The 13362-nt window shown below is 39.5% G+C and overlaps 1 protein-coding gene and 2 non-coding genes across 3 annotated transcripts; 2 read left to right on the plus strand and 1 right to left on the minus strand.

The window, feature by feature from the left end:
* Window positions 1–1846: 1846 nt before the first annotated feature.
* Window positions 1847–8513, minus strand: setd6 (SET domain containing 6, protein lysine methyltransferase). Its single transcript, XM_041795818.1, has 10 exons — window positions 8399–8513; window positions 8154–8299; window positions 7739–7819; window positions 6883–7027; window positions 6655–6796; window positions 6311–6505; window positions 5845–5992; window positions 5484–5664; window positions 2854–2990; window positions 1847–2265 (listed from the first exon to the last, which is right to left on the minus strand). The coding sequence occupies exons 2-10, from the start codon at window positions 8178–8180 to the stop codon at window positions 1924–1926; spliced, it is 1398 nt and encodes a 465-aa protein (XP_041651752.1). The 5' UTR covers window positions 8181–8299; window positions 8399–8513; the 3' UTR covers window positions 1847–1923.
* Window positions 8514–8627: 114 nt separating this feature from the next.
* On the plus strand, window positions 8628–8699 carry trnap-ugg. Its single transcript has one exon. It is a non-coding gene; the product is annotated as a tRNA-Pro (tRNA).
* A 1836-nt stretch (window positions 8700–10535) lies between these two features.
* On the plus strand, window positions 10536–10607 carry trnap-agg. The gene has a single exon. It is a non-coding gene; the product is annotated as a tRNA-Pro (tRNA).
* Window positions 10608–13362: the final 2755 nt, after the last annotated feature.

Raw genomic sequence — 13362 nt, forward strand, 5'->3', positions numbered from 1 at the left:
TAATTACAGCTTATAGCTCATTAAAAATCCACACCTCAAACTATTAGAATATTAAAAAGCAAAAATCAAAAAATGATTTATGATACAGAAATACTGACCTGGAAAATTATGCTAATTTATGTACTTAGTAATTGGTTGCACCCTCCTTTGCACAACAACTGCATCTATGCAGCATTGCATAGAGCCAATCAGTCTGTGGCACTGCTGGTGTGTTATGAATCCCAGGTTGCTCTAATAGCAGCCTTCAGCTCATCTGTATTGTTGAGTTTGATGTCTCTCATCTTACTCTTCACATTTCCACAGAGAGATTCTTTATAGGGTTCAGGTCAGGCCAGTTTGCTGGCCTATTAAACACAGTAATATCATGGTCAGCAAACCAGTTCCCGCTAGTTTTGGCTTCACTGTGGGTAGGTGCCAAGTCCTGTTGGAAAAGGAAACCAGTAACTCCATAAAGCTTCTAAGCAAATGGAAGTATGAAATGCTCTAAACTCGTGCTAGATGGCTGACAGCGTTGACTCTTGACTAGATAAACCGCAGTGGAACAACACCAGCAGATGACATGGCACCTAAAACCATCACTGACTGTGGAAACTGAAAACACTGGACTTAAAGCACCTTGGATTCTGTTCCTCTCTGATCTTCCTCCAGACTCTGGGGCCTTGATTTCTAAATAAAAGTCAAAATTTAAATTCATCTGAAAACAAGACTTTGGACCACTGAACAACAGTCCAGTTCTTCCCCTCCTTAGTCCAGGTGAGACTCTTATGACGTCTGTGGTTCAGGATTGGCTCCATACTAGAAATGCGACACTTATCCATTTCCTGGACACGTCTGTGTGGTGGCTCTTGATCCACTGACTCCAGCCTCAGTCATCTTTCTGTGAAGCTCTCCTAAATTCTTAAATCTGCTTTGTTCAACAATCCTCTGAAGTCTGAGCTCATCCCTGCTGCTTGTGCTCCTTTTTCTACCACACTTCTAGTCAACTTTCCATGAATATGTTTTGAAACAACCCCTGAGAAAAGTGTCCTTTCAGCAGTGACCTTCTGTAGCTTACCCTCCTTGTGAGGAGTGTCAATGATTGTCCTCTGGACATTTGTAAAGTCAGCAGTCTCCCCCATGATTGTGGCTGTGTGTACTGAACCAGAGTGAGAGAATGAAAGCTAAGAAAACCTTTGCATAGACTTTTCCACAATATTCTAATACAAAAGAAGCTCCAGCTATTGATTGTGCATTAATGAGCATAGTTTTCCAGGTCAACATTTCTGTATTATAAATCCTTTTCTTATTTTTGCTTTTTAATTTTCTGATATTTTTAGATAGTGGACTTTTGATTTTCATGAGCTGTAAACCTTAATGATCAAATTAACTTTTAGAAGATATTTATATTTTCTGAGATGCACCTGTATATGTTTGTTTATACACAAAGTATTCGGTCATGGACTCACTAAATTGGTACAAATTGATCTGAGGGTAGCAGATATGTAGTGACAGCTTGATCTGACTTCATAATAGCAGAAAAAAATTGCAAAAAATAATACAAATGCGTGATGATTATACCAAGGCATCATCTAAAGAGGTAAAAAAAATGTGCTGTTGCCTCTTTATGTAAAATTATTTTTCTTATGATAAATTTAGATCTTTTGTTTTGTATGATCATATCACAATAAATTACCACTTATACAGAATGAAGGGTGCAGATCTGTCTTTCACAAAGCTTGTTAGTCATTATTTCATGTGCAGACAAAAGTCAAACACCTGACTTCAACAATGATCGGCTTTGCTGTTTACAGGGATGCACACTAACGGCTGTTGAAATTCAACAGGAAGAAGACGAGCTATATTTTCAGAGACATGTTTTATTTTCCCTCTTAAAATGATAAAACAAGCTTCTGTGGTCTGTGGTCTGGCCTGCCGCTGCAGGACTCAAGACTTGGTGAGCTCCATCAGTCTGTACAGGATGCTCTTTTGCCCCCAGCGTACTTGCAGAGCTCTCTGCTGCCTGCTGCTCAGTCCTGCAAAAGCTGCCTGGTCCTCTATCAGCACCTGGTCTCTGTCGTTGTCTCCAACCATTTTCTCCGTCTCTTCACTGTAGGACCTGACAGTCAGACAGGCTGTTTCATGAATCAAGTGTTTCCATGATGCCTTTAATCCAGGGAGACCGTCGTTTGAGAAAGCAAGGGAAATCTTCTCATCATCCTCTTCATCTTCCTCCCATCCTTCATTGTCTTTGAACTCTGTAAACTCATCCTCTGACATGCACAGGACCTGATGATACAAAGGAAGACAAAATAAATCTCCAACAAAGTGGTCTCCATGTTTCAAGGATTATGCAGTCTACAAGCAAACTGGAGTGGTTTAAAAATCTGCAGTACATTTACATGCACAGTAAAGTACTTTGGTTAACTGGCTGATAAGAAAATGTAACTGGACCACTGGCATCCCAGTTCATGACCACATTGACAGCATTTATTGACATGAGCATGTCTGCCTCCTGCTGTTTGCCCTACATCACAACTGTGTGCCTTAAGAAAAATAGTGGCAAAAAGGTTATGTACCTTAACTAGGGGAAATCAAGCCCATATATCTTAACTCCATTTTGCTGTAACAGTGGATAAATTTAGGTCATTTTCTTATATCTTGAGATGCACTGATCTACACTACTTTTGGCACAAATACAGTACATGCTAACCCTATAGCCTAGAGTGACATCTAAAGGTAGATAATGATGCAACTTCTTCTATGCCTCACATTTATTATGCTTGTTTTAGCATGGCTTCAAAGAACTCAGTTTAGTGACTTGACTTCCTCATCCTGCATGTAAAGATACTGACTTTTGTAAACCCTCTCCTTTACCTTGAGTGCAGTGTGTAGTTCTGTGTCTGTAAGGCAGCCCTGTTTGCCAAAGACGAAGGCTGCTCTTTCCTGCATCATCTGACACAGCAACTCCCACTTCTCATCCACCAGCTGCCTGTCCAAGTCAGACTGAATACCTACAAGAGTGAAAGAAAGTGGAAGATTTTTCACTGTTATCTTTCATTTCATAAAAAGTCAATATTTGAGACCAATAATAACAAACTTTATTCTTTATTTAAAGCACTGTTCAAAACAGATGTTACAAAGTGCTTCACAGAAGACATGCACAACAGAGCAAATTAAAATCAGAAAATTCCATAGGAACAGTTTTGTTTATGCACCAACTAGGTGCATAAACCCAATTAGATACAAAGTGTAGGAAAAGCAGATTCTTAAAAACCCCTACATAAAGTCAGGAAAAGCCCACCAGTAAAAATATGTTTTTAAAAGTGACTTAAAGGAAAGCACAGTCAGCCGACCTGATTTCCTCAGATAGGTTGTTCTAGAGCATTGGTGCCCGGACTGAAAATGCTCTGTCCCCCTTAGTTTTCAGTCAAGCTTCTGGCTCAAATAAAAGACCTTTGCCAGAGGATCTGATCAAATCATTGAAATATTTCTGAGGTGATAAAAGCATGACTGTACGAGTTTGGTGGTATGCTGCTCAAAATTCAAAATGCTGTCAAATCAAATGCCAAGATTCCTTGCAGATATCTTCTCTAAAGACTAAGAGAAGATATCTTAAAATGAGGTGGTACTGATAGCAACTAAAAACAGCTGACTGAAGAAGAGACTATGTCAGAGAGGAATGATTAAGAAAAGATCATGTCTTTCCCACAATCTCAAAAATAGAGCAGAGCGGGACTCTTCCTCTACTGAAGGGTAGAGGTGTTTATGTGCTGTCTGCTATAAGCACTGGAGAACATTATTCTGTCAAAGATTGTTGATTTTTCAGATGCTTTTAACTTGCTGCAGTATGGGTCTTGCAAAAAGTAAGTGCACAATAAATTTAATAGAAACATGAAAAACAAAATAACTATTTTCAGAATGCGTCACAAACATGGTCTGACACATCACTTAGACCAGAGTACAATGTTCAACTTTCACCTGATTCACGTAAGAATTTTCAGTCACACAACTCACTAGGAAGACGTGATGACTTTCAGTCTGACTGAGCATAGTCTAAGTCATACACAACGACTGACCATGACTACCCCAAGATGGCACAAACTCCAACGATGAAAGTAGAGTCCTGGGCAGAATTCTCGACTTGGGGGCATTTTTCCTTTGTAAACTGTTAGACAGTAGGGGTGTAACGGTACAGAAAAATTTTGGTTAGGTACGTAACTCGGTTTTGAAGTCACGGTTTGATACGTTTTCAGTACGGTAATTGAAGCAAATTTTTCTATATATATATATATATATATATAGTTTTTTATTAAACTGTATTAAAATACATAGGCTGTCTAAATTACATTTAAATTATTAACAATGCAGCAACCTCCTTCCAAAAGTTCTTCAATTATTAAAAATATTAATAAATAAATATATTTTTGATTTACTAGGTTTTTAAAATTGACATATTGACATATTTATACCCATTCTTTAAACCCTAAAATTTCCCAGCCAACTTGAACGCATCATTATACAACCGTTCGTTAGCTTGTTAAATATGTATAAATGAGCATCTTTCCTGCCGATTTCAACACAGACTTCAGCACTGGATTACTTTTTAACTAATGGGACCTACTACAAATTTCTGGAGAACTTTTCACAGCCTATCTTGGCGGATAAAGACGTTAGAGCCTTGTGAAATCTGGGGATAACTTTACCTATGACACAGCTGCAGACATGAAGGAGTCTCCTCTCCCCCCTACTCCGAGGCTGATAGCTGAAGGTAAAGTTAATTTGATTCACAGAGCACAACTGTCATAAAAAAACGACCCTAAAGAATAGAAAATTCATAACTGACTGGTGAGACTTTTTGTTGTTCCTCCTCCTAACAGTGGCGTTCTTGAGTGGAGCGTTTTCAAATGCTTTGATTGGTCCGCTGGACGACGTGCTTTTAGCGACACAGCTGCTGAAAAATGTCAGCGCTAATGTTGTATTTGTCCACTGCTGTATTTTACTGGGCAACAAAGTGTTCCTAAACAGGACACTTTTACCTGGGAACACTCAGGCTTCTGCTGGCGTTTGCTGTGGTTGTGTGGTTGCCAGGACAGTGTGAGTTGCCCTCTGCTTTTCTGTCTGTATGTGAGCTTGGCTCCACATGTATTCGTTCGGTACACGCCTGTACCGTACCGAGAGGCCCGTACCGAATCGGTCCAGTACGAATATACGTAACTTTACACCCCTATTAGACAGCGTCTTTAATCACCATGAAAACAGCAGGAATGCCTTTGTAATGCCCATCATCAGAAAGGAAATAAACCAGCTGGAAATAAGCGTACCTGTGGACCTCCAACTGACACAGATGGCAATGCCGTTTGTGTGTGTGTACAGTGTTTGAGCACATAAGTCATACACGATGGTTGTGCATCTTTAGCTGCACAGTGTAAGCCAACGTTCCTGATTTCACAATTACTTGTGCCTTTTTTTTTCTTGAACACCTTTTTTGGACCGTCAATATTCACCTTGTGTGACCACTTTGTAGAGGTTGGTGATGGGAATGTCTGCAGTGTCGCTGCTGTTGCTCTGATATGGCTCTGTGAAGCCATACATGTGAAGGAGCTGCCAGTTAGCCATCTGTCCATAGGTGTTAAAAACCTCCTCGCCTTTGTGGGCGGGGCGCACACAGACCATCTTTAAACTATCCTGAAAAAGAGTGTGCATAGAAGGCTGTGAAGTCATGTTTTCTGTCTGTTTTTTTTTTTTTTAAATACAAGACTTTCCAGGCATATGTTCCACTGATCAGAAGCTTAAGAACATTGTTTTGCATCCAAACATTTGAACTTTGAAATGCAACATGACTACAGAGTAGACATATCCCCTCACTGGTGTAAACTCCAGATTAGCGTTGTGATTGGACACATGGTTAAGCATGTCAGCCATGGGGACCATCATTGGTGGGTTGGGGGCCTTTCCATCCTCCTCCTCCTCCTCATCATCATCGTCATCCTCTTCCTCCTGTGGCTCTTGGAAACTAGAGAGCAGTTGATAAAAAAGGAGGGGTGAATTCAGAGCATAAAAGTGGACAAAAATCTGTTTCTGACAGTGGTGGCTGGTTACAAGAGGGGCCTCCGTTCCACAGAAGGAGAATGACAGACATCCAAGTTAAAAAAAATGTATTGTTAATTTGTTTATCTTGTAAATTGCATTTTCGTTTTTGTGTTAGCAGAGAGCAAACAGTCCATCTATGAGAAATTGCAGCCCCTACGCGCTAACAATGAATCACGCATCAATGGCCATTGGTTTCAGATAATTCAGGAACATATTTTTATCTCGTCTCCAGCTCACTGACCTGTAGGCCATGACAAAAGCCACCAGCTGTGTGTAGAGCTCCAGTGTGTGAGTGTTTGGGCTCCAGAAGTCAGGATGCTTATTAATGAAGGGAAGGACGAAATCTGTGTATTCTTTCTTGATGTTAACCAAATCTCTGTCCACGGCCTCTGGGATACCCGTCCCCCTCAAGAGCCTTTCCCTCTCCTCTTTAGACCTAAACACATGAGTCATGATTTATTGTTGGATTATTTTACAATGAAATCTTCATCTATAAATATTAAAAATAAAGAGCCACTTCAGATTCAAGCACACCAGTAGAAAAGCAGTGGGTGTAGACAGTAATATAAAAAAAGGGACTGTTACCAGAACATGGGATGGTCCAGTGTCTCAAAGTTGGTCCAGAGTGAGAGGTAGGGACTCCAGTGGGACTGTGGAGATGTATACTCATACAGCAGAGACAGCAGGAGGGGAACCCAGCCAGATGAGCTCTCCAGAGACGACCTCTCTGTGAGGGGTTCAATGAGAAACGAGGTTATAGAGACATAAATGATGCAGCCATGGGAATAATATTATATTTATTATCACTGTTACCTTTCTCCAGCAAGACAGAGACTTTGGTTGTTCCCTGATGGAGAAGAGCTGATCTGGGAATTGTGAACAAAACCTCTCCTTCCTCTATGTCATCCGTCGCCAGCATGCCATACTCTGCCACGGTTCCTTCTTTACTCACACAAACCTACCGAGAGTGTAAGATAAATCCAGTCTTAAAAACCTAGATAATACACGGGATCAATTCAACCAAATAAAAAAGGGCTGCACAATAAATCACACCGCTAGTGTTATTACAGTTTAGGGTTCACAGTAAACACATCATATAAATATGCATTAAAAATAATTATTTTATCATTCAATGAAGCAGATCTCTACATTTTACTTGTTGGATAGAGACAGGGGCACAATGGCCATATTTTCTCTCTGTGCTGATGCAGTTGGATAAAGCTGGAGCAAACAATTTGCAACCGTCAGATGAACTGGTTTTGTCGTTTATGGTGAAGTTTTTATAGTTATATTTTGGACACAAAATACAACACTATTATCCCAATCAAATTTATATATTAATAATGCCACATATTATTATAACATATCTAGTTTTATTTTACTAATTTCTTTTCATTTGTTGTTTTTTCATGTTTTCAGAATGTTCAAACAGAAGATCATTAAATGTGTAAAATGCATTTGATGCAAATGAAAAAAAAAATCAATGAGTAACCGTGTTTAGCAATGAAATTTTCAATTAAAAAATGTGATTATTCCCTTTTGCAATTGATGAGCTTACCTAATATTTCACAGAAAGGGAATTTATCCCATTTTGAGATTGCCAAATTGCCAGTCTCATGCAGCCCTTGTTAGCCCTGAGAGAATGTCAATAAACATCTTCGTTACTTACCTTTTTGCTGAGCACCAATCCCACGCTTTGGCACCACTGTAGAAAGTTCTGCAGAGGACTGAGCTCTGAACCATCATCTACCTGTCAGCACAGACATAAACACTAAAAACATCACCAAACACGTGGTTTGCTTTGATTTGCTGTGGCAGTCCCTGCAATTTGGACTTAAGACAGGCACTGCCAAAACAGATGTGCATTACCACTAAAACTATAAAAGAGACACACTTGTCACGCAAAGATCCGACAGCTACAGACCATATTACAGTGAATGGACAAAGTAAATAGCTTGTAAATAACTTTTAAAGTCACACTATGATACACACAGAAAACAGAACCTGAGTACACAACGACAGATTAGACACAAACAGCTGTAATAAAGTCATCTATTTAATGTAAAAACGGACTGATTCGTCACCTTTTGACGTTTCGCCTCTGTTGCCATCCTGTGAGTCCAGATCCACACCTAGGCACTGACAAGGAGGAACTAGCTGAATGCTAACCCGAGCATGCGGACATGCCGACTGAGAATTTCAATGGGTGAAGTTTGTCCCAAGTGAGGACCTGTAGGCAGATCACGATTTTCACATTTTAACGGCTTATAAATCTCCTGGGAAGAAATCAGCCACAAATAGGTCATTTTGGGCACTGTTCACAACGTACCTCCGTCAGGGTTAAATTCAGTACACGTTTGTCTTGTTTGAAATGCCTTACAGGAGCTGCTTTGTCTGGCACTCACGCTCGTTCGATTGTTGGCATGTTGGGCTGTCATTCTCCCGATGACCGCTAGAGGGAGATGTTTAGGCAGCTGTAATGTGAAACTCCATCCTGCCACATCACCAGTTTGACAGGTTTACTACAAAATCAGGAATGTCAAGGATGTAAATCAGTTGGCTCGTTGGTCTAGGGGTATGATTCTCGCTTTGGGTGCGAGAGGTCCCGGGTTCAAATCCCGGACGAGCCCAATGTTTTCACTGTCGCCAGCCTAAAGGTCACCATGATGACATAACACATGATAGTGTCAACACGTTCCCTGTGTAGGTCACTCAGGTGATTATCATGCATGACTGTTCACACCTGATGTTAATGTACCCCTTCGCTCATCCCTGATCCTTCCTTGGGTGAATAACCAAGTAACACCTATTACCTTCATTAGCCTTCACAAACTGACAGAAATCATAAAGAGCTGCACAGATTAGAGCATCTTCATGGAGTGAAAGAGAGAGAGAAAGCTGGTGAGTGCTGCTATCAGTAACAACATGGTCTGAATCTGTCTTTAATCACAAAGCCTCATGCTCCTCAGTAGTTGTTTGGTTTGTCAGTAAAATGTATCAACTCCTCTGCAGACCAAAATTGACAAATTATCCAGTGTTTTGCTTGTTCATCCTTTATTCCAGGTGTTCATCTTATCTTCCAGATGCAGCCTTCTCCACGTTCCACATTTGTACTGTAACCTCTGTAACCTCTTGTATTAAAAATGTTATGCTCTATCCTAAATGACTGAAAACACTAATTTGTGGGCTCTCAAACGGCGCCATTTCCAGCCAATCTAGACACGAATTTTGAATTTCATTGCTCACTTGGATGGCAGGCCAACTTTCATCCTGATTGTGTGGCATTTGTCATACAGGTGGACACAACTGCCCACCATGGCCCAATCAGCTGCTGCTGGTTCGTGGATTTCTGGCATGTCTGATATTATAGTCATACGACTGCACACGCTCCCACGGTGAGAGCTAAAATTCCCAACTTGGGGGAAAGTTTTCTTTTGTAAACTGCTGGACAGCAAGCATCTTAAATCCCCCTGAAGACAGCAGGCATTCCTGATGGAAGTGCTTTCTAAGATTATAATAAAATAAATTAACAAGCAAGAAATGGGCCTATGAGCAGCCCTCCAGCTAACAGTGATGGTGTGTCATTTGTGAATTTAGTGATTCGAAGAGCCAGCTCTGCTATGTGCACTATTAGAGACATTTTCCTTTAATCCACAGTCCATTATTATTGAATAAACCTCAGAATAAAGGGATGATCATTATTCCACTCTGTTCAGCCACAGGTGGCATTGTTAATATACCATACCCTGTGTAAAGCATTCTTGTTCTGGAAGATCTATGGTTTGGTTTGATTATTTTCTGTGAAACCAATGCATTTATGTCAGTCATAGGCCACCCCATTTATACATATATCTTTTAAAAGTGAAAATAGTGGGGCATAAATGGCCTAGTGGTTAGGTCATGCCTTGTCATGCCCCAATTTGCATGTCTCTCATTCCTGTTTCTGACTCTATCTGCTGCCCTCCTCTATATAAAAAGCCCAAATACACTCCTGATCAAAATGTAAGACCAGTTGAAATTGCAGACCTCAGACTGATAGGCCAGTTGTAACAGAAATATGAGATCATCTTGCAAGATGGATTTAACTGTTCCATGGGCCAGATTTGGTGCCCGGGCCTTGAGTTTGACACCCCTGGTCTAAGCCCTTTAAGATGAAACTTGATTGACATTTATCACAGCCTATGGCAAACTCACTCGTACAGTGTGAGAACTCGGATCATAGCTGACCATCGGGCTGTACAGTGTATGAGCTGGCATTCCAGCACAAGTGTTATAGAGGCTGCTTAAAAATCACACAGTGTATGCCTGTTTCTTATTGGTATGAAAGCATTTATGCAGCAGAGGGCGCTCTTTTGCAACATCAGGCATCAGTCTTATAGCTGCCACATCATCAGTGAGGAGTCAAACTGTAGGTCCAGGAGAACCAGGAGACAGTTTCAAACCCTCTTTTTTTCCTTCTGAAATATGGCTCGTTGGTCTAGGGGTATGATTCTCGCTTAGGGTGCGAGAGGTCCCGGGTTCAAATCCCGGACGAGCCCTCCCTTTTCACCCCCAGGATGCACAGGAGCAGCAAAATGTTTCATTGCACAGTTATTATTGGAACTTTCTTTGACAAAAATAGTAAAGATGACAAACTTTTTGTAGAAACTGAACTTTTTCCACCCAGATAAGCAAAGGAAAGAGGCTGATGGGTGTTCAGGACATTAATAGATACTGACCATAATCTGTATCAGTTTCCTTTTAGTGAAATACTTTTTAAATACTGTTTTCCCCTTATGTCATTATCAATGAGGTCAAGGATCAGTGTTGAATATTATGTTCTGTAAGATTTACATATTTTTTTGTTTGACATGACAAAATGTTAGGCCCCTAACTGCCTTCAAATGGTTCAGTTTGAAAAGTTTGATAATGAGCTCAAAAGAAGTAAAGCTGGAAAGAATACAAATAAAATACAAGAAAAACATTGGTGCACTATGTGGCAGGGTATCCAGAACATCACTGACTGTTCAGAAACTCACAGCACCCATACCTCCATCAACACCTAGAACCTCAGACCCACCAAAACACAATTGTCTTGCTTTAAGATGCCTCCAACAAAGGATCAGCCATAATCACCACCTCATCAGAGCGAGACCAGCCACTAATCCTCTGATTAGGCTCTGCCTGTTGAACTTACACTCCCGTATGTACGTATATGTAACTGTTTTTAAAGAAAAATGCAGCAAAACTCAAAAGAACAACTGTTTTTATTTCAGCATGCATTGATATTGCCAAAACAAAGCAACATTTACTATCATCTAAATAGATTTTGGAGGGGATGCAAGCCATTCTCAGTTATGTGCTTAAAAAGATTGACATGAAATCCAACCTTTCTCAAAGAGAAAACAAAGATAATTTAGTCTTTGTCTTTAGGTGACTTTTCATGCTGTTTTCTATCTGAAGCTGGATGATTTTAGTCACATGTTCAATCGCTTCAATTTTTTTCACAACGTAGCATCCACTTTTCTACCTTAAACTCTCTCTTTGACTTTCATATGATTTGCTCCACTAGTCTTATACTTGAGACAAAGCTTGCTTGTCTCTGAGTCTCTTAATGTCAGTGACTGTCTCACAACTGCTTTTCTTGTGAATTTGTGCTTGCAGATGATGGACATGATCCAACAAATACACTCATCCAAAACCAAGATGACAGCTTAACTGTACAGCTGAGCTTGTTGGTTTGCGAGATTTCTGGGGTTTAGCAAAATCTAAACAGCTGCTTGAGGTAATCATGAGGCAAAAGCACAATTCTACAACCAGTGAGTTAAAATTCCCATGAATTCACAGCTATTTCCTGAATAAATGTTCAACAAAAGCAAGAGTTTTCAGAACCTGAAGAGATCATAGGTCCTGTACTTTACTTACCAGCTTTTAGGTGAGCTGTGTTGATCTTCTACGTGTTCTGGCTCATCTTTACTACAAAATCTCAAAAGCTTATCTGAAAGACTAAAAAAAAAAAAAAAAAAAAAAGTTTAATTGCTATGTAAAATAGAGTTAACTGACGTGTTGCTTGAACAGTTTCTGTAACAGACCATCTGAATCAAACTGCTTACGCCTTTGCACTAAAAGTTTTTAAGTCATTCTGCAAGATATGTGATGAGATCTTACTATAATGACAGTCCCTGTAAGTTCTGGATGCAGCTTTTATCCATCCAATTCGTAGTTTATTTCTCTAAATTTAAGTCACATGCATATTAAACTCTGTTTAAAGGTATTACATGTTTACCCCAGCCTGTCTGAGTTGAAAAAGCACAATAATACTAGGTCTTAACAGGCATTAACCCTACAGCATATATTTCAAACCTTGTAAAACCTCACAAATATGCAAAAATAAGCCGAAAATTTCATGTAGCTGAGTCTTGAGCTGCTGTTGATTGATGATTTCATGTGGTGAAATGCATCACCTCACAATTTGATGAGTTATCAAACCAAAGGAGTGTGGACCTACTACAAGTTTCCATAAAATGTGCTGATTTGAAAACACTCAGTTTAAGCTTATGGGAAAGCTTGTGGGAAAAAAATCAGAGGGAGATTAAATGAAATCATTAAATAAGAGTTTTATCACCCTTAAACTTTTCTTTAATCACTTTGAATTAACTCTGATGAACGCTCACTTTACAGCTAACTACAAAAATCTAGATGAAAACAAAGAGACTCAAAGTGATTAAATACATCTAAATAATATTAAAACGTTTAAAGGAAGGCAATGTTCTCTTGTTGTTTAACGTAATGTGTCTACAATCTGATGTTAGCATTTATTAGCCAAATAGTTGACAAAAACTTTTTAAAATCTTACTTTGCTAACTTGAAATATTCAGGAATTTAAAGATACAAGACACAGATCTTGGTCATGCAAAGGAAGGAACGCAAACTTCAATCAATTATGACTTAGGTCTAGTAGAAAATTGACCCAAAACAAATCTCAAAATCATCAGCAAAACTGTAATGTCCACAGATCTAAGGGGAACGTCCCCAGATGCAGTTATAAGGGCAAAAAGTTTGAATAAATTAATGTATTTGTGTCAGTAACTTCAATAATAAAATAAAGATATACCTCTTGTTCGTAGATTTGAATTCGTAGAAGTCGTATGCCACCACCAAGGCTAACGCTACTCACTTTTTCATGTGCACCATCACAACAGTAATTTGTAGCAACCTATGGCTTCAGATTGTTAAACTTAAAGTAAACAGTAAACTGTAAAGTGTAGCCATAGCCTAATGTTGCATTTCATTATTTGGACTGGAGTCTTGCCC

Source organism: Cheilinus undulatus, linkage group 9 (assembly GCF_018320785.1).
Source record: "Cheilinus undulatus linkage group 9, ASM1832078v1, whole genome shotgun sequence".
In the NCBI taxonomy this organism is placed as follows: domain Eukaryota; kingdom Metazoa; phylum Chordata; class Actinopteri; order Labriformes; family Labridae; genus Cheilinus; species Cheilinus undulatus.

Excerpts from the sequence above, each read along its gene's own strand:
- setd6 (XM_041795818.1), bottom strand. The coding sequence starts at position 8,180 with ATGGCAACAGAGGCGAAACGTCAAAAG. Across the intron at positions 5,993-6,310 it reads GCTTTTGTCATGGCCTACAG|TTTCCAAGAGCCACAGGAGG; the intron begins GTCAGTGAGCTG and ends ACTGCTCTCTAG. Across the intron at positions 2,991-5,483 it reads CTACAAAGTGGTCACACAAG|GTATTCAGTCTGACTTGGAC; the intron begins GTGAATATTGAC and ends TCACTCTTGTAG.